Source organism: Microcebus murinus, chromosome 5 (genome assembly GCF_040939455.1).
Source record: "Microcebus murinus isolate Inina chromosome 5, M.murinus_Inina_mat1.0, whole genome shotgun sequence".
Lineage (NCBI taxonomy): Eukaryota > Metazoa > Chordata > Mammalia > Primates > Cheirogaleidae > Microcebus > Microcebus murinus.
Window position 1 is genome coordinate 108,755,839 of NC_134108.1, and position 20,128 is coordinate 108,775,966.

Sequence of the window (20,128 nt, forward strand, 5' to 3'; positions counted from 1 at the left end):
GCCCCTCCCTCAGCTCCACTCTGCTGGGGCCTCCACCCTCAAGTTTAACCATTAATGAACCTGACTTCTACGACCCAGCCTACCTGGCAGGGCTCGCCTTTCCTTGCGATTTGTCAAAAACACGCTACTCACAGTGGAAGGAACCAGGGCAACCATGGCTCAGATCCTGGTCCCAGGAGTCCACACACAGGGGAGCTATGGTAGATGTGGCCAGCCTGGCCAGCCCAGCTCCCTGTGATGTCACATCAGCCTTACCTCATCCCACTCCGAGGCAAAGGAGGGCGACTTCTCCAGCCTCTTCTTCCCGATGCTGCAGTTGGACAAAGACTCGCTCCGGCTCCCCATGGTAGCGTCCTCCGTGGGTGAGCAGGTCAGGAGATCAGAGTCAGACTTGGATAAGCTGCGGCTGAGTTTGAGTTCGGCTTTGGGTCTGCTGGTGGGAGGGGCTCGGCTTCTGGCCCCGCTCCGGTCTCCTTCTTCAGCACCAGCAGGGTGCAGAGATGCTGTGTGAGTCAAAGTTTCAGGGTGTGATCGGCTGTTGGTGGTGGGCAGGCCCGCTGGGTAGCCCACTCTCTTGCTCTGGTCTAGGATACTGGGCTGGGGAGCTCCAGGAGTATGCACACCCGTCTCCTCCAGCTGCATGCTGGCCTCGTGGCAGGCGCCCTGCTGGGGAGAATCGTCTGGATGGCTCTGGCCAGTGGCAGAGAGCAGTTGGAAAGGGTCCTGCCCCACCTCGCACACTGGGGAGGAGCCGTGGAGGAGACCTGAGAACTGCTCTGGGACCTGCCCGTCCTGCCGCTCCGCAGAGTCCTGGCTCCAGCTGCTACTGCTCCGCCTGTGGTCTTGGAGTGGACAGAGAGACAGAGAAATAAAAAATTAAACGTGGCAAAAATCAACAAAGTTCCAATGCAGTGAGCGTACAGCAAACCATAGGAATTAAAAACAGAGAAAAAGAGAGAGAAGCTGGATAGGCTGGGGAGGGGAGAGAAAAGAGAGGAGAAAGAGGAAGGAAGAAAACAGTTTTCGTATTGTTCTTAATGTTCAATTTGTACCCAAAGTCAGAGAATTTATGAAATTCCAAATACTGGCCTGATTAATGCTATCTGGCAGCCTTCCCTGTTGTAAGACTTCTGTTAACATTAACGACCAGACCTTTCTATATAAGGCGAGAAGAGTGTTAACTACGTCCTACAGAAAGGACACAGTGAGGACAGGGTGAGTGGACATGGAGCAGAAATGAGAGAGAAGGCGTGAGCGTGTGAGAGAGCGAGCACAAACAAGTGCGACTCGCTCCTGGAACATCTGATACATTTCCATAAAGGCCTAAGTGTTATTTAGAGCCACCCGCCCTCCCTTCCTCTAGGAAGCAGCAACCAAGGAAAAAAAAAAAAAATGGAGGTCATGATCCACAACCTGCAACTTCTGGAATTCCTTAACTGAAAGTGCAAAACAAAACAGCAGAGAATAACTGCTTCCTTCCTCAGAGGGGGCCATTCAGAGTTCCACGCCTCGTCCTTCCTTCCTCAGGGAGCACGGACTTTCTTTTTCTATTTATTTTTTTTTTTAAATGTGCACATCTCGCTCTTTCCAAAGCCTCCAGCTGCTCATATTTGTTTAAGTTTAACCTTAGTTGATCCACTAAAAACAAAATGGTCTAATTTGTCAATGCCAGGAGACATTTGCAGTTCTCTTGAGACTTCCCTAACATCCTAGAAATCTGACACTACTAGCTCATGAGGCCAACTACTACTGTACACTCAAATACCTCTGCCCCAAAGCAGCACAAATAATCAGCCAAATCAGAGTCTAACATCAGCACCACACCAGGACACCCGGGGGTTTCCTTGCATGAACTCAGTCTCATTAAAGATTTTAACTCACGTCATCAAGAAGAGATAACAACACTATGTTCACATTCCAAAGTTAATATTCAACTTTATCTTCTCTGTAAGTGAAGTCTATGGTACCCACACCAAATGATTCCCTAGTCTGAGCAAAGCTCCAAAGAATTCTTCATGAGATCAGAGAATCTTAGAATCAAAAGGGTTGCGTTTGACTATTTTTACAGACTATTTTTACTAAGGCTCACACTCCTTTAGTGGTTTGCCCAAGGTGCTGGAAGAGGAGACTTTAACCTAGGAGGCTGAAGATCTGGCTGTGGTCCTGGCTGTGCTGCTCTCTAGCTGTGTGGCCTTGGCAGGGATTTCATCTTGTTGGGCCTCAGTGAATAAAATAAGTGGGTTGGGCTGCACAGTACTTTAATGTCATGATGGTGATTAGAATCCTAGTCTGCACCATGCTGTGACGGCAGACTTCTCCCCTCCAGGGATGCTAGAGCCCTGCCCGGGTGCCTCTCCTGCTGCTGCCGCATAGCAGCCACTCCGCCTCATCAGTGTGCCTGCAGCCCAAGACCCCTTCTTGAAACTCAGTTCCACAACTGGAAAGGGCAGTCAGGTTGAGGGGTGCGAAATGAGCAGCACTTTATAAACAGACGTTCTAAAACACAGTCTCCATCGCCTAGGCACAATGCTAAGCCTTTAAGGAAGGATCCCAACAACCAACTCTCACAATGAGCCCGTCTCTCCGAGGTCTGAGCAGGGACACGCTTCCGTCCACCCCATTCTCTCCAGAAGAGCAATTCCATCTCCACAGTCTGTTCGGCTTTTGGCAAGTCTGCAGAGGTTGCTGAGGGGCAGCCAACTAGCTCCACTTTATGGCTCTGATTACTTATCCACAGGAGCCCAGAAACATGAACTTTGGCATCTCCCTCCTCTATACTTGAATGTTTCATGACTTTCACACCCCCAGCTCACAAACCCAGCACCCCAAAGGCCAGGACCTGAGCAATGAACAAGCCCTAAATGACTTGAATCACTTCTCTAGGAAAGAAGAAATGGTGAGTACAAGAGTTCCATATGGCTTAACTGAGGTCCCAGGAAACCATGACTCACAGCTATGAATGTCACACACAACAACTGGGAGACGGAACAAAGCTATGCAGTGGTGTTGCGAGGTGTGGCCACACAGGATGACATATGACTGTCTAATGGTGGTTCAGGCCAATATACTTCCTAGGAGAAGCTGATAGGGAGAACTAACTGGGCTACAAAATTTGCCACCTCTGGGATGATATTCTAACGGCCAACTTCCTACACATCCTCGCCCAAGGTGCAATGTCCCCCTGACTCCATTTGAATGCAAGAAGACAAGGGTAACAGGAGCACAGGCTTCTACTGCTCTGCATCAGCTTCATATTTAACAGTTTTGGGAGTGTGTGTGGAGGGGGTTCCAACAACACAAGAAAAACATCACAGCCTGGCTCATACTGCATGGGTGGACCTCAGAACCCAGGCCACAGAGAATGTTCCAAATGCCGCTGTGGGAGCTGACAATGCAGGCCCTGTCAAACAGCCACCCCTTTATGCTATCAATGAAGAAAGAGAGACAGATGCCAAGAGCTCAATACCAACTGATGCCGGGGGAAGGAAGTGGGCAGAAAGAAGAAATGGAAACTTACGGAGGAAAGAAATAAGTGGAGAGGAAGAATCTCTAAGGGTCATAATCCCATTACAGAAACCACAATTTACCAAGATTTTGTGAGGCATAAGAAGTGATGGAAAGGGAGTCTTATAATTACATGACTTACCCAGGCAATTCCTAGGAAAGATATGTTGGTATCTGAAAAGCTTGCTGAGATCTAAGAATCTGAGGATCTTAATAGGCCAGTGTTCTCTTTCCCATAGAAAACTATATTCAAAGCTAAGATCTATTTTTTAGCAAATCAATGGATGGGAAAAAACTACTCAATGGTTTCTTCCTTCTGTAAAGTCAGTATAATATAAAATCGCTTAGGGTCAAAGTGCTAACAATATAAACTGACCAAGTGGCAGATCTTGAGCAAATTCCTTAACTTCTTTGTGCCTTAGTATTCTCATTTCATAAGACTATTGTGAGAATTAAATGATATGTGTACAGCATAAAGAACCATGCCTGGCACATGGAAAGCTCTCAATAGATATTAATAGCTGTTATTATCCTCTATGCAGGATCCATCACAACACACTTTGCTCACAGGTAAGATCAACTACTTCCCCATTCCTCACAGGTCTGTCCCAAGGATCAAAGACAATGTACATGGAAATACTTTGTAAGATATAAAGCACTGTACAAGAATCCATTACCTCTCTCATCCTTACAACTCTCAACAGCAGAAAGAAGAAACAGAAGATACTTTTCACAAGATGGCGCCGAAGGCAAAGAAGGAAGCTCCTGCCCCTCCCAAAGCCGAAGCCAAAGCAAAGGCTTTGAAGGCCAAGAAGGCAGTGCTAAAAGGCGTCCACAGCCACAAAAAAAAGAAGATCCGTACGTCACCCACCTTCCGGCGGCCAAAGACACTGCGGCTCCGGAGGCAGCCTAAATATCCTCGGAAGAGCGCCCCCAGGAGAAACAAGCTTGACCACTATGCCATCATCAAGTTCCCCTTGACCACAGAGTCTGCCATGAAGAAGATAGAAGACAACAACACACTTGTGTTCATTGTGGATGTCAAAGCCAATAAGCACCAGATCAAACAGGCTGTGAAGAAGCTCTATGACATTGATGTGGCTAAGGTCAACACCCTGATCAGGCCTGATGGAGAGAAGAAGGCATATGTTCGACTGGCTCCTGATTATGATGCTTTGGACGTTGCCAACAAGATTGGGATCATCTAAACCAAGTCCAGCTGGCTAATTCTAAATATATATATCTTCTCACCTTAAAAAAAAAAAAAAAAGAAAAGAAACAGAAGATAATTTGGTGAAAGGGCTGAAGTGACAAACTGAGACAGGCTCCAAACTGTCACTATAACCTCTCATTCCATCAATAAGCATGTGCAAATTATCTGCTTTCAGGGGGTACTCAGGTGACATAAAGATGAAGACAGCAAGTTGGCCTCAATGATGTTGGAAGAGACTGGCATATATAGAAATAATTAGAAAGCAAAAATTAATAGATGCTTCTTTCTTTCTTTCTTTCTTTTTGTTTTGTTTTGTTTTGTTTTGTAGGTAGAGTCTCATTCTGTTGTCTGGACTAATTTCTTCTTATTTTTAATAGAGACAGGGTCTCATTCTTGCTGAGACTGGTCTTGAACTCCTGAACTCAAGCGATCCTCCCACTGTGGCCTCCCAGAGTGCTAGGATTACAGGCGTGAGCCACCACATGAGCCTAATAGATGCTTTAAAGAAAGGTATAAACCACAAGCACAGTGGGCAGAAAGAAAGCATGATTACTTTGAACTAGGAGGCTTCTCAGAGGGGTAGCTTTTGAGCTTGGTATTGAAGAAGAAGACAGACCTTGCCAGGCTTAAAGAGAAGTAGAAATACCTTTGAAAAGGCAGAGACACGAAAAGTCCTCTGGGACCAGTGGAGTGTCAGAAGAGGACCCTTAGGCCTAAGGCCTTCCTTCTGATGGGAATCACTATGCTTCCGCTGTGGACCTAGACAGCTTCTGACACTCTGCCACACTGCCCTCTGCCCCCTCACAGTCTGCCCTTCTAGGACACAGACAAGGAGGTAACAGCACACAGAGAGGGGAGGCTGTTTCTTACTCTCCCGTACATCAAGGCCAGCTGCTCTATTGAATAGGACACACCAGCAACTTCCAATCTTTATTCATTTCCCTTTTACCCTGTGAGCTGCTAAAGCAAGGGGTCTTCTGTGTTGCATGTTAATTACTATGATGATCCATGGGGATCTCAAGGGCTTTGAATAATAACATTTTAACATTTACACACTGTCAGTCACCTCTGCCCATTAAATTAAGGCTGAAAAATGCAGCTCATGTGGGGAGTTACTCAAATCAATCCTCAGACCCAGAAGTCTGGTCCCTGGTTTCCCAGGTTGTTCTGCTTTCTCTGTTCCATTAGGACTGGAATCCTCCAACTGCCTAGTCACTATGGTGAGCAACAAAAATCACATATGTCCAGAAGAATGCCTAAGTACCTGGCTGCTTTTAGAGGGTCACCATGCTTTCCCCAGAAGGAGGATCCTGACCAGGTTATGCAGACATTTGCTGAAGACTGAGATCTGATAAGACAGATAGACTGAGAGTCCATTCTGGTCCATAGCAACCTGAGAAACAGAACAAGAGGCAAACTGGGATTCAAGAGGCCCAAGTTGTAGTCCCAGCCCTGTGATTTTTTCTTCTCTAGGTCTCTTTCAAAAAATGAGTGGCTAGAATGTATTTTCTAGGGTCCTGAGATTCAGTATGGTTTGAATCTGTGATTAGATGACCTCTCTATGGTCCCTTCTACTTCTATGATGTTATGAATAGCAGCAGGGCTTCTGATGAAATGGTTTTAGCCTCATGGGCAAAAGCACAGGCTTTGGATTCAGCCAGACTAGGGCTTAAGCCTCAGCTCTAATACCTAACAACCTCTTCTTCCTCATCTATTAAACATGGATAAAAATAGCCCCTACACTGAAGATTTGTCTTGAGGTATACACTGACATAATCAATGTAAATGAACTCAGCACAGTGACTGGCTCACAGGAAGCATTCAGTGAATGACAGCTGCTATCATTATCATTGTTTTCCATTTACAACCATTTCTGAACTCAGCTCATCATGTTAACACTGTACACTGTATAGTTGGTTTCCTTCCTCCCAACTCTGCAAAGAAGACCAAACAGTTGGTTTCAAGTGGCCCTGTTAACCAGGCAGAATAAAACTCAAATGCCAGGGAAGGTCAGAAGTCTTGCAAGTTTGGGTCAGATTATATGTAACACCATGGTGGAGAATCTTCAGACTAGGAACCATCTGTACTCACCTTGGTGTCCATAGGTACAGCCCAGCTTTGGGACTTAAGGCTGTTCCACATTGATTTGGTCCAAATTACCTTATGGCTTCCCCATTTCCTTAAACTCCTCCTGAAGAGTCTATTCACTGCCTATCACTGGACCTCTGGTCCCCTAAACTTCCCTATTTTTCAATATACCAGCTTTGCCTGGATCAGTTTCCAACTAGCCATGATATCTAACCGTGCCTAATTTAATAGCACATTTGCTGTCTTTGTTCCCCTTGATGCTCTGCCAGTTTCAGTACTGGGCATCACAGCCATTTGCTTTCTCATCTCCAGTTGCTGAAATGTTGAGCCCTGTTAAATACTCAAGAAACAACTGACTGAATCCTCTACCAATTCACCTAACTCAGCTGGCTTCCAACAGTACCATTTAATAAGTACTAGTCATCCTGAGCCAGACACTGTGCTAAGCATTTTCTTTTTAATATTCACAACCGTGAGGTAAGAATTAGTATCCCAACTCTAAATGTAGAAACTGAGGCTTAAAGAAGTTAAATGACTCCCTAAATAAAGGTCACCAGCCAATAAGTGGTAGAGCAAGAATTCAAATGCAAGCCTGATTACTGGGCCCAGCAATCTTTTTATTCATTTCTTGAAAACTATGATACCATAAGATCAATTCCCCATCTCTTCTGTTCTTTTCAAACCATCATCTTTACCCACAGCACCTGTACTCTTGGATGATAATCACGCAAATTTCCTGAGAAGACTTAGATCAAAATTCCTACTACTACTCTCAATGCCATGTCAAAATTTGGGGGCAATTTCCTCTTTTCCCACCTATCTCTCTGGTTAAGATATACCCAGTGGCCTTCTAATTGCCCAACACTTTTACTAGTGTTTACCCTTCTAGACACATCAATGAACACTGCTTATTGGTTGCCTCTAATACCCACTCTTTCTTCCTTGGTTGTGGGATTTTTAGATAGCTTCACAGCCACCTAGAATAAAGACTACATTTCCCATCTCCTTTGAAGCTGGGTGTAACCACATCACCAAGTTCTGGCCAATGGGTTATAAGTGAGAGTGGTATGTGTAACTTTTGGGAACTATCTTTAAAGTGTCCTTCTCCCCTTTCTTCCTTCATGCTGATGGTGTGAACCTGAATAGCCACCTTGAACCATGAGATGGCAGAAGGAGATTAGGTCCTTGACACTCATGAACTGCTATCTAGCCTTCCTTACTTCTGAACATCTATCTTATTTAAACTGCAGTTATTTTGGGTTTTCTGTCACATTCATCCTTGACTTCTAAGAAACTGCATTATTCTAGTTTTCTTCCTGTGTTTTCTTTCCCCTTGTGCCTCTAAATACAAGTTCTATTCTTGACTTCTTCCATCTCTCTAGTCTTTCAGCAATTGATTCTCTTTTATGTTAACCATCACCTCAACTTGAATGATTCATGAATCTGTATTTTTAATCTCAACATCTCTCCAACATTAAACCCATATTTCCAAGTGTTTATGGAGTAAACTTGGGTATTTTCTGGTACCTAAAACACCTTAACATATTCAAAATTGGACTTAATATCTTCCTTCAAATGTGCCCTTCCCTCACTTGTCTCTTTCTGTTAGACAAAGACAGCAAATGTGCTATTCAATTAGGCACAGTTAGATATCAAGGCTGGTTGGAAACTGATCTAGGCAAAGCTGGTATATTGAAAAATAGGGACGTTTAGGGGACCAGAGGTCCAGTGATAGGCAGACAGTACACTATTTTCTCAATTAACCAGGCTCAAAACCTCAGAATCATCCTCAATACCCTCTCCTCGTTCTACTTTTGTTATATGGTCTTGTTAATTCTACTTCCTCAATATCTCTCCCATTCACACTCTCCTCCCTATAGCTTCCTACTGGGCTCTAATTACCTTCAAGAGACTCCTTGAAGTCTCTTGACTTTACGGTATTCCTGTCTCCAGTTTCTCCCAACCTAAGCAATCTAAGAGTCCACAATTATGTATTTTTTAAGTGTGGCTCCTATCCTGTCACCTCATTCAAAAAGCCTCAACAACACTGTACTGTTCTTGGAATAAAGAGTGACACTGGAGATCCAATATTCTATGACAAGTTCCCTTTGTTCCAGCAAACTGGATTACTTACCATTCTCTAAACATCCTTTCTATCTTCTCCCATCATCTCACTGTTGTTTACACCACTCCCCCTGCTTGGGGTGCCTTTTACTTTTTCCTTACTTCTGCCTATCACATAGAATTCTATTCTATCAATTTAACATATTCTGCCCTCTTTTGGTTATTTTACAATGTCTCATGTACACATAGGTATATAAATGGATGTTTACAGATTTGGTAGAAAGAAATTTAAATGTGCAGTTCACAAGGCTTAGACTTGTTCCATGATGGAAAGAAAAGTGAACTATTTGAACTCCAAAACATAAATCAATAAGAAGAAGATAGTTATACAGAGGGCTCTTTGCAAAAGCTCCTCTAATGCAAGAAGGTAAGAAGCAAAGTGCTGGTTTTTTTCCCAATTCCTACAGGCTTTCTACTCTTTTCATCTTGTAAAACCAAAACTCTATGCCCATTAAACAATAACTCCCTATTCCCCCTCCCCCCAGCCCCTGGCAAGCACCATTCTACTTCCTGTCTTTATGATTTTGACTACTCAAAGTATCTCACAGAAGTGGACTCATACTATATTTGCCTATGACTGGCTTATTTCACTTAGCATAATATCCTTAAGGTTCATCCATGTTAATGGCTTGTTAAACTGTCTCATTTATATTTTCTGCCTTTGGGAAAAGCACCCAAACTTGTTCCTTGGCAATTACCTTAAAAAGCTAGGCTGGACCAGGTGCAGTGCCTCACTCCTGTAATCCCAGCACTTTGGGGCCCAAGGTAGAAGAATCGCTTGAGCCCAGGAGTTCAGGGCTAGCTTGAGCAACTTAATAAAACCCCATCTCTACCAAAAAAAAAACAACCCCAAAACAAAACACAAACAAACAAACAAAAAAACAGCCAGGCATGGTGGTCCACACCTGTAGTCCTAGCCACTTGGGAAGCTGAGGCAGGAAGATCACTTGAGCCCAGGAGAGTTCAAGGCTGCATTGAGCTATGATTGCAACACTGCACTCCGGCCTGGGCAACAGAGCAAGATCCTGTGTCTTAAAAGAAGCTAGCCTAGACTTTTAGGTAAAAATGGTAGATTCAACATAGGTACCTATTTTCTCTTCTTTCTGAAATCTCACTAAACCAACAGTGAAAGGTGGGACTCCAAATGAAAACACTCTCGAGAAAACACAATCCTAAACTGGGAAACGGAAAAGCCAAGATTTACATTATAGAATTCCCCAAAGGCCAATGAACTGGTACTCTGATACAGGAGTAAAGAAGCAAAAGTAACAGTTTCTTCCCCTTTAAAAGGATTAAGATCTTCATACCCATGCACAAACTGCACAAAGATCCAAAGGCACAGCACTCAGGCACACTGACTTAATCTAAAAATCCTCAGAAGTGTAGCTGCATGCCAAAGGGTCCACATGTATCTCTGTCTTCAGATAATCATTCGTCACTGTCCTCCGCTAAGCACCACTTCACCTGGACCCAAACACTATCAGTGGATGCTGTAAAAAAAGCACCACAGAGAACAATATGACTTTTAGAGCTCCTGGCTACTTTCCCAGGTGCTATCAAATCTGGAAAGTTGTCCACTGTTTCTCTGAATGGTAATACGTCCAGAGTGTCCAGTGAGCAGAGACCCACCCTGAACAGAAATAGATGACCATGCTACGCAAAACAGGAAACACTGCTCTCAGTTACGCCTGTCCTGTGTAATGACTTCAGAAGACTTTTTCTGTATTTGAAACCATTTAAGTAACAGGAATACCCAGTTGAATAAAACTATCACAAAATTAAGTGGGCTTAGTGTCTTTTTGAAGCGGATGGGCTCTCTACTTCATGGATCTATTAAAGCTTTCTACTTCTGTCAGTTTTTGTCATTTGTACAGGCACAAATGGCCTTTCTGGGTGGGAAAATTCTTCCCTATGAAAGACTGTTCTGCATAGCACAGGATGCTTAGCATTCCTGGTCAGCAGGCACTAAATGCCAGCAGCAACCCACTCCAACCAGTCATTATAAAGGACCAAAAACTCTCCCAGTTTATAAAGTTTATCTCTTACTATTAATTTATAAAAATCTCTGAATTTTTGGTTATACTTATATCATTCCTACATGTAGCGGTTTTGTTCTCTTCCCTTGATTAGAACTGTAGGAAATCTTTTTTAAAAAAACACATTTTCATTTTAATGATCAAGTCTCTTTCAGTTTCTTTACTTCATTATATCTGCTCTTCTTTCTTTAACATGTTAATCATAAAGTAAACCATAAAGTATGACATGCATACCGTAAAATATATGAAGTATACTGTCTGCTTTTATCTCTTTAATAATCCCTTAATAATCTCTCATTAAGTACTCTCTGCTACTTTCCTTTGGTTAAGTTTTAATCTTTCTTGTTTTTTTAACAAATGACTTTAAGATATAAACTTTCCTGAGTACCCCTTCAGCCAAATATTATAGGTATTTATAAAAAGTATTTCCAGTACTATTAATTTCTATTTGGAAAAATAGAAAGAAAAAAGATAGCTAACTCAGAGACTAAATATATAGCACTAATCAATAAGATAAAATGCTCAATTTCACTAGATTAGGCAAATGGTAATCTCAAAAGACACTTTTTTTGCTTGTCCTGGTGTGAAACATTAAATAGTGAAAGCACATGCTGTAGGTGAAGGTATGAAGAGGGTGCTCTTTCATCATTAAGAGAAGGCAATTAGCTCCACCAATTAGATCTAAACATGCACATACACTCTAACCTGCTAACTCTACTTTCTATCAATCTCTTTTAGAGAATTACTCTTGTAAGCATATAGGAACATGTGTATAGAATGTCCACAGCAGCACAATTCATAACAGAGAAATCTTGGAGACAAATATCCATCAAATGGAGAATAGAAAAATGAGTTATGGGATATTTAACAGTCATTAAAAAAGAGTAAGTAGATTTTAAGAATCAAGACAAAATTGTATCCATGATCTATAGACAAGGTAAATACAAAAAACAAGTTTGTTATACAGTTTCTAAAATATGATCCCTTGTTAGGTTAAATACAAACAAAAGAATTTCACATAGTCACTTGTGTACCAAGACAGCAAATGGCCCTAAAGCATACATCACACTTTCAAAATGGTTACTTCTACAACTGAGTAGCAGGGAGGTGAGAAGAACCTTAGCATCATATTTATATTCACTTTTGTAAGTCCGAATGCTTTTTTCTTTTCAGTGAGCATATTCTAACAGAATTTAAAAATGTAATTTAGAAAATCTCCCATCTTACCCCTCACAATGTAGTTTCGTGAATTATATTAAAGAGGGGTTAAAAGCTCAGGAAGTCTCATGAACAAGGCCTTTGGAACACTAATCAATTAATTCATAAAAGCTGCATAAGATAATGACATTAACGGACAAGCCGAAAAGATTTAGTATTTACTAACCCACAATGTGGTCTGCTGTTGTACCTCACTTTTACCAACCCTGGCAGGCATTCTTCCAAGCCAGCTTTTCTTGCCAGGCTGCCAGGCCAGGCAGGGCTTCTGAGCAACTGGCAGAGCCCATTTTCATATTTAATATCTCAGTCCCTTTGTCTGAAAGCTCTTTGAGTGATCCAAGCAGCAAGCCTGGAGACAGGCTCACCTCACAGGCTGTGGTTCAATTAAATCTGCTTCCTACACCATCTACTAGCAACACTCAGCCCAATACTGCAGAGCTGGAAGAAACCAAAGCAAAGGAGGATCAGATGTGAGGTCCTAAGGCTTCCTTGGTAGTTCCCTTCTTAATCTGAAGATATCTAGACCTGGGGAGAGAAAATCCCTATCAAGGGCAGTTGGCAGCCAAGGAGACCAGCCCCATTTATGAAGTTTGTCTGACTTTCCCCTTTTCTTTCTTCCAAAAGTTGAGCCAGCTATCTTGTAGTAGTTCCAGATGAAACCTCTGAAAGAGAAAGAATTGGAATCTCGCTCCATGATGCTAAAGATTCTCTCCTCACTAAAAACCATTTTCAGAGCATTAAATTAATTGCTTGTTCTTTAAGGGTTAATTTCAGTATGATTTATTATCACATGACTGGAGAGAGCATTGGTCTTCTATTCCACCCATTTTTAATTAAATGTTTTAATTAAAAATCTACCAACCTGACTGGAAGATTGAATACAGTTATCAATTTTTCCCAAACTACTATATAGATTCAATGCAATCCTAATCAAAATCCCAGCGGGACTTTTTGTAAAAATCAACAAGCTAAATCTAAATTTGAAAGACAATGGAACTAGACCATCTAAAACAACTCTGAAAAAAGAATAACAAATTTGCCAAGGCAATTCAATGGAGAAAAGACAGTCTTTTCAACAAATAGTGTTGAAACAATTGGATATCCATATGTAAAAAAGAAGAATCTTGATCTATACCTCACATCATATACAAAAATTAACTCAAAATGGATCATAGATCTAAATGTAAAACTAAAGCTATAAAATAAAAATATTTGTGACCTTATCCATTAAAAAAAAGGATAAACTGAATTTTATCAAAATTAAGAACCTTTGCTCTTAAAAAGACATTGTTAAGGGAATAAAAAGACAGGTCACAAACTGGGAGAAAATTACATATCTGGTAAAGAATTTGATCAAAAATATATAAAGAATTCATAACTTAATCAGAAAACAAAGTAATTTTTTAAAATAAGCAAAAGATTTAAACAGACATTTCCTTAGATAGAAGGATAGCAAATAATCACATTAACTGATGCTAAAATCATCAGTAATTAGGGAAATACAAATCAAATCCATTAGTAAGATATCACTATACACCCATTAGAATGGCTAAAATTTTTTAAACCTGACAATATTAAGCGCTGAGGAGAATGCATAGCAACTGAAGTAGTATTATGGGAATGTGAAATGGTACAACCACTCTGAAAAATGGTTTGGTGGTTTCTTATAAAGTTAAACATATATTTCCTAGGGCCCAGCCATCCCATTCCTAGGTATAACATCCAAGTGAAATGAAAACTTATGTTCACACAAAAGCCTTGCCTGTACGTGAATGTTGATAGTAGCTTTATTTGTAATTGCCAAAAACTGTAAATGACCCAAATGCCCCTCATCTAGGGAAGGGATAAACTGAGGTACATCCATACAGTCGGATAATATTCGGCAATGAAAAGGAACAAATTAAGGGTATATGTAACAACATGGATGAGTTTCAAATGCACTATGCTAAGTGAAAGGGGCCAGAGTCCCTAGCCTACAGACTGTGTGATTCCATTTATATGACATTCAGGAAAAAGCAAAACAATTAGTCCAGACATCACAGCAGTGGTTGCCAAGGATGAGGGAAGGGTGAGGGGCTGACCACAAAGAGACATGGAAAATTTTTTTTGTGTAATGAAACTATTCTGTATTTTGATTATGGTAGCAGTTATACAACTGTATTTGTTAAAACTCACAGAACTGTATACAAAAAAAGGGTAACTTTTGCCATCTCTAAATTATAACTTTTTTAACAGCTCCAAATGGAAACCATAAAATACAAAATAAAACAAAAACACTACAATGAAAATGACCACAAAGTTTCTGCATGACAGAAAAGAAAACCTTTTAAATAGAAGCATTAATGTCATACATGTATGCATACGTCTTGACACCCCTACCCTCTGACAGGTCTAGCAAAGGGTATTTCAAAGGAAAACACCTCATCCCCCATTCTTACCTGAACCACGGACTGTCGTAGGGTTGAACGGAGGCATTAATACCCCACAAAGGACCCATTACCTGCAAGTTATAGAGAGCTGGGAAAAGCCACAAGAGTTCCTTAAAACCGCAATGGGAATTGCATTTCCCCTTCTTGTTCTTCCTTAGGTGAACGAGGGTGACACAAATTCTCCAGCAGTGCACACTCACCTCTGTCGTGCCTACATTTACATCGATGGGCTGGATCTCAGTACTGCAGCACTCACTCCCTCACAGAGGAAACTGAATTTTGCAGAGGCAATGAAAGTAGGCCAAGGCGACAGAGCACTCTAGTTACGGGGTGGCAGCCAATCACGGCCCCTCCCCAGGAGTCTCTCACTCTGAGGTCAGGACTCAAAAGCAGAGTCTGTGCTGTCAGCCTGAACCCAAAGGGACTGACTTGTTGGGCTTATTTTTCCACAGCATTAGCTCAAGAGTTTATGATTTGAGACCCCAAGTCAATCTCTGCCACAGCACTGGCGGTCTCTCCTCCCACAGTTACCACCTTGTCTCATCTAACCTGTTCCTTGCTTCTTGTGATGGAGATGGCGGCCAACTCCAACCCAGGGCATACAGTTCAGGCATCGAAAACAAAAGCCGTAATGCACTTCCCCCACCCAAGGAACATCGTTGCTACATCATCCTCCCCTTCCGCCCAAGATCACATCCTTTCAAAATCCCCTTGGAACTGTTTCTGCTGAGGAGTTGAGGGGAATGTACCTTTTGTTTTTCCATCCACTGATACCAGCTTCTTTGTCTCTGCCGTTAGCAACAGCTCATAAGGGTGCTCATCCTCTTCCCTGGCCGCACTCCCCTGAATCTTGGGTCTCACGGCCAGAACCTAAGAGAGAGAAGCACCCAGTCCATCTAGTGCACATGGCTCAAAGTAAGATAGGTGGTGTTGAACAAATTTGAGATTACTGGTTCCTTTTTCAACTGAGAGGAAGGGAGGCAGGGAAGAGAAGGTGAATAACTCAAGTGTCACATAAAGTCACAACTGCCTTTCTGGATATACACCTGTACCTCAAATCTCAATGGCCTTTGAACATAATGCTCCCCTTTCTCTGCCTCACTTTATTTGTTAAAAATTGTAAGTAAAACCCAAGATCCTTCCTTCTCTTGCTTCTCCCATGTCCACAGTGGTCTACATCTGTGGTCCCCAAACCCCAGGCCACAGACTGTTACCAGTTGTGACCTGTTAAGAACTGGGCCTCACAGCAGGGGGGGGCTTCATCTGTATTTACAGCTGCTCCCTATGGCTCGCATCACCGCCTGAGCTCCGCCTCCTGTCAGATCAGCAGCAGCATTACATTCTCATAGGAGTGCGAGCCCTACTGTCAACTACACACACGAGGGATCTAGGTTGTGCTCCTTATGAGAATCTGCTGCCTGATGATCTGAGGTGGAGCTGAGGCGGTGATGCCAGTGCTGGGGAGCAGCTGCAAATACAGATTATCATTAGCAGAGAGGTTTGACTGCACAGTAAATGTAATGTGCTTGAACCATCCCCAAAACCATGGAAAAATTGTCCATATTGGAAAAATTGTCCAATTGACCATAAAACTGGTCCCTGGTGCCAAAAAGGTTGGGGACAGCTGGTCTACATGATCTCTTTTCTGTGGATAATGCCTCCTGAGCAGCTTTTAGCCATGCTCCATCATAAAGGCCAGCCTTCTCCACATTTCCTTCCTAATATGCACATATACTATCCGAAGGCTGGACTCCTTCCCACTTTCCTAAGGAGGAACCAAAATGAATGACCCTCAATGTTCGACATTTACTAGGAACCAAGTAGTCTATAAGTCCATTTCTATTTTTGTGAGCCTTTCTTCAGAGGTCCTGGGGGTTATAGGGAATGATTTCTCAAAAGCTGGCTTTCTACCACATTTATGATAATAATGGTTTTAAATTACTTTTACCAATCTCTGCTCTGAAGAGTCAAGTAGCTAGAAAGTTTGAATTTCAGTAAGGAAAAAACAGCTCTGTCCACTGAGAAATCCCTAATCCAGGCAGCCAGCTGTCTCTGATGAAATAACTGAGCCCAAACTGCCTCCTACTCCTGACAACTATCAGGCTTTGGTCACCTGAGGGCCTGGTGGCCACAGCTAGTCATAGTACCAGAATAGCCATGCTTTCCCTCGAACCAAGCTAGAAACAGCATGGATAATGCCACAGCCCTACTGAAAGAGAGAACGGAGATCCTTGCTTTAGAGGGTCATTCTGGTGCAGCTGTCCTAAGAGTCCAATGTGTTTCTGGGTAGAAAGGAATAAGTTAGCATTAATTCTAAGCTATGAGAAGAGCAAACTAAAGCACAAGATCTTTTTGAGCAATTTGGCTACGAGTAATGTATTATGAATAAGAGGGTGGGGGAGTGAGAGGAATTCCCAATTCCACCTAACAAATAATGAATGGAACCCTATAAATGTGATTCTGTGGCATACACAGAAACCTCCTCCCACACTGACACATCCCACAGCTCACTGGAAATGCATCAAGTTTGTGATTCACCAGGGTTTTGCTTCTTCGAGGCAGAGCTCGCTGTGTTATGGCCTAATGAGACAAGGACTGTAGCAGCCTCAGACTAAAGAGAAACTGCAGCTCCTGTTTGTTAACAAGGCTGCCACACTAAAGGCAGAAAAGCATAGTCTCTTTCCAAAATTCTGCTAAGCACAGCAGGAACCTCTACTTACTGCAAGCTACCTGGAAGCTAAAAGCTATTTCATTACAATAAGCCATTTGCCCCTATTACTTATTCCTGGCCTCTTCAGGAACACAATTAAGGGGGAAAAGAGGGACCATTAGGCAGTTCACACTGTGTCAACTTAATACCACTGGCTTTACAGACAGGAATTTGTGTTCTGCAGGTTTACATGCCCATAGCTATCATTTATGCAACGCCCTGGAAATCTGACTAGGGGAGTGTTCTGCACACAGCAAGAGCTCTCATGTAGCCCCAGGCATGCATCCCTGAGAGGTAATTGACAGCCTGGATGCCCAGCCTATAATATCCTTTCTTCTCAAGGGCTGATGACTCCCATCTGGAAAATCAGGCCTACTGGACCTGTGTTCGCTCTGTGTCTGGCTCTTGTGCAGGAAAATGGAAGCAGAGAATCATCAAATATCAGAGCTGGAAGAGACCCTAACCAGCACAGTCACAGCTAGAGAGCACCTGGTTCCAGCCCTTTCATTTGCAGATGACAACACTGCTTCACAGAGAGGTCCAGAGGCTTGCCCAAGGTTCCCCGAGAGCTTCTCACAGAGCCACCACCATAAAACGCAACTCCCCTGATTCTGCACCCTATTGGCCTCATTTGTTTTACCTTTTGTTTTTTTCTGCATCCAATTTAGAACCCTTTCCCTCCTTCAGATGTTTGATGAGAGTCCCTGCTAATACCCAGATGAGACGTAGGGTGATCTTTTCTTCTTGGTGCTTGCCCCTACCAGCTATTGGATTAAAATCTCACAATAAAGCAATAAACTGCTTTTCTTTGAGCCATCCCAGCTCCCACTCAGGAAGCGCTATGTCATAGTGAATATGGCAATAAGTGATTTTCAACAGAAAGGATTCTGCTCTTTACTAAATTACTCCTTAATCTTTTTTCCCCTTTCCTCCAGGGCTGGCAGTAAATCAAAGCCAAAATATATGTTTTTTGCTATGTGGAAAGCAACATTTCTGCTGCAGAGAAAAGCTATGAGCAGTCACCACCTAACTGGGACCAATGGAATGTCCAGTTGGAGTGTGGGCAGCTTTCCGGGAAGAGATACCACAGCAGCTGCAATCGCCATGAACATCCAGCACATGAACATCTGAACAGAGAGAAGACTGCAGTCCCGATGCAGCTGGCAGCCCATTCGGCGGGACAAAAACATCTAAATAGCATGTGTGAGTGCACGTGTCTAATTTTTTAAAGCCAGTTTCATGATCAGGTCGTTTCTCTGAAAAGCTCTTCTAGAGCCAGGCATGCTCCCTCCAGCTTCCCCTAAAGGTTTCTATGGGTTTCTATAGGTCACGTGACAAAGACAAGCCTCAGGAATAGGGATAAAAACATTGGGGCAGATTGCTTGCTAAAAAAAAGCCTAAGTTTAATGAAGCCTGTATCTCCTGAGAGATGAGGTTTAGGATATTAAAGTTTTGAGAGTATAAGAAAAGATGGTGAAAGACCACAGAGTTAAAAAGAAAAAAAAATCAGTACACTTTTACAGAAAATTTATCCATTCAAACTATAGCATATGAACAAAATATGCCTAGATCATTAAAAGGATAATGACCCAGGCCTTATTACCTCTACATTCATGTACCTATAATCACCAGTAAATAAGCAAACTCAGGGCTCTCACCGTCTTCCAAATACCAACGCTGCTGGTCCAACTGATCCAGAATTCCAGGCTATTCAGAAGCAAGTTCTAGAAAATGTATCTCAGACAGACTCTCCCATCTAGAAGAGTAATACAGAGATTTCTTCCTCCACCCCTACCCCCACCTCTTGACACTGTGTTATTGCCAAATTGTACGCTTTAGAAAGTCTTAGGAGAATAGAAAGTCCTGAGTACAATCCAGTATTTCTTTAAGAGCCTTGCCCCTATCCTTGGGTACTAGGAATTTTAATTCAAGTATTTGTTAAAGAGGTAGCACAAGGCATTCATAGAGACATAGCCCTAACTGAATATACTTCATATTACTAAGCTTATCCTTGTAAAAAAGAAAGTAAGGAAGCAAACTTATATTTATATAAAAAGGTATAGGGATTTACTACATGCACTTGTATCTACCGAAATGTATTATTACTCAGAGGTAATAATAAGAGACTGCAATGCTAGAGACCCTCAGCTGAAACAATAAGTACTTATAATTAAGGGATAGAATAAATAAGGACAGAATTTGTACCTAGCACAGATATCTTCCCCTATCTCCAACAATGACTTTTACATTTTAAAAATGGCTTCCTCATAAATATATTTTGTTAAACTAAAGCTGTCCTTCTGGTTCCATTGTGTTTATATTGAGTAAAAGAACCTATCTTGATGATCCATGGCAATACTGTAAAAAATTGTTAACTATGACTTCTAGGGATAAAGTGATAAGACTTAATTAACTGGTTTATATCAGCTGTTTTTTAAATTAGAAAACAATAGGCCATTGAATGAGCTACAAAATGACTATTAAAATTCTATAATATTTTGAATAAATATTCCATAAATATATTCTCTGAACAGCAGGAAGTGTTAAAAGAGCATTTTGAAGACAAAAAGGGGGATCAATGAAAACAATTTTCTTCACACACTTAAGTGATTGAGTTATTTGTCCCATGATATCTTTTTTTTTTTTTTTTTTGAGACAGAGTCTCACTTTGTTGTCCAGGCTAGAGTGAGTGCCGTGGCGTCAGCCTAGCTCACAGCAACCTCAATCTCCTGGGCTTGAGTGATCCTTCTGCCTCAGCCTCCCGAGTAGCTGGGACTACAGGCATGCGCCACCATGCCCGGCTAAT

At 42.1% G+C, this 20,128-nt stretch overlaps 2 protein-coding genes across 5 annotated transcripts in view; one reads left to right on the forward strand and one right to left on the reverse strand.

Annotated features, from left to right (window-relative positions):
- ANKS1A (ankyrin repeat and sterile alpha motif domain containing 1A) overlaps positions 1-20,128 on the reverse strand; it is a 189,187-nt gene that overhangs the window by 72,119 nt on the left and 96,940 nt on the right. For all 4 annotated transcript variants that reach the window (XM_012746750.3, XM_012746757.3, XM_012746749.3 and 1 more), the window contains 2 exons: positions 15,362-15,482; positions 256-842 (listed from right to left, as the gene is read on the reverse strand). In XM_012746750.3, the coding sequence (XP_012602204.2) occupies positions 256-842; positions 15,362-15,482 (708 nt within the window). The remainder of the gene's footprint in view (positions 1-255; positions 843-15,361; positions 15,483-20,128) is intronic.
- On the forward strand, positions 4,228-4,755 carry LOC105861367 (large ribosomal subunit protein uL23). Its single transcript, XM_076003418.1, has one exon. The coding sequence runs from the start codon at positions 4,242-4,244 to the stop codon at positions 4,710-4,712; it is 471 nt and encodes a 156-aa protein (XP_075859533.1). The 5' UTR covers positions 4,228-4,241; the 3' UTR covers positions 4,713-4,755.

Coding starts and splice junctions, on each gene's coding strand:
- LOC105861367 (XM_076003418.1), top strand. CDS start 4,242: ATGGCGCCGAAGGCAAAGAAGGAAGCTCCTGCCCCTCCCAAAGCCGAA.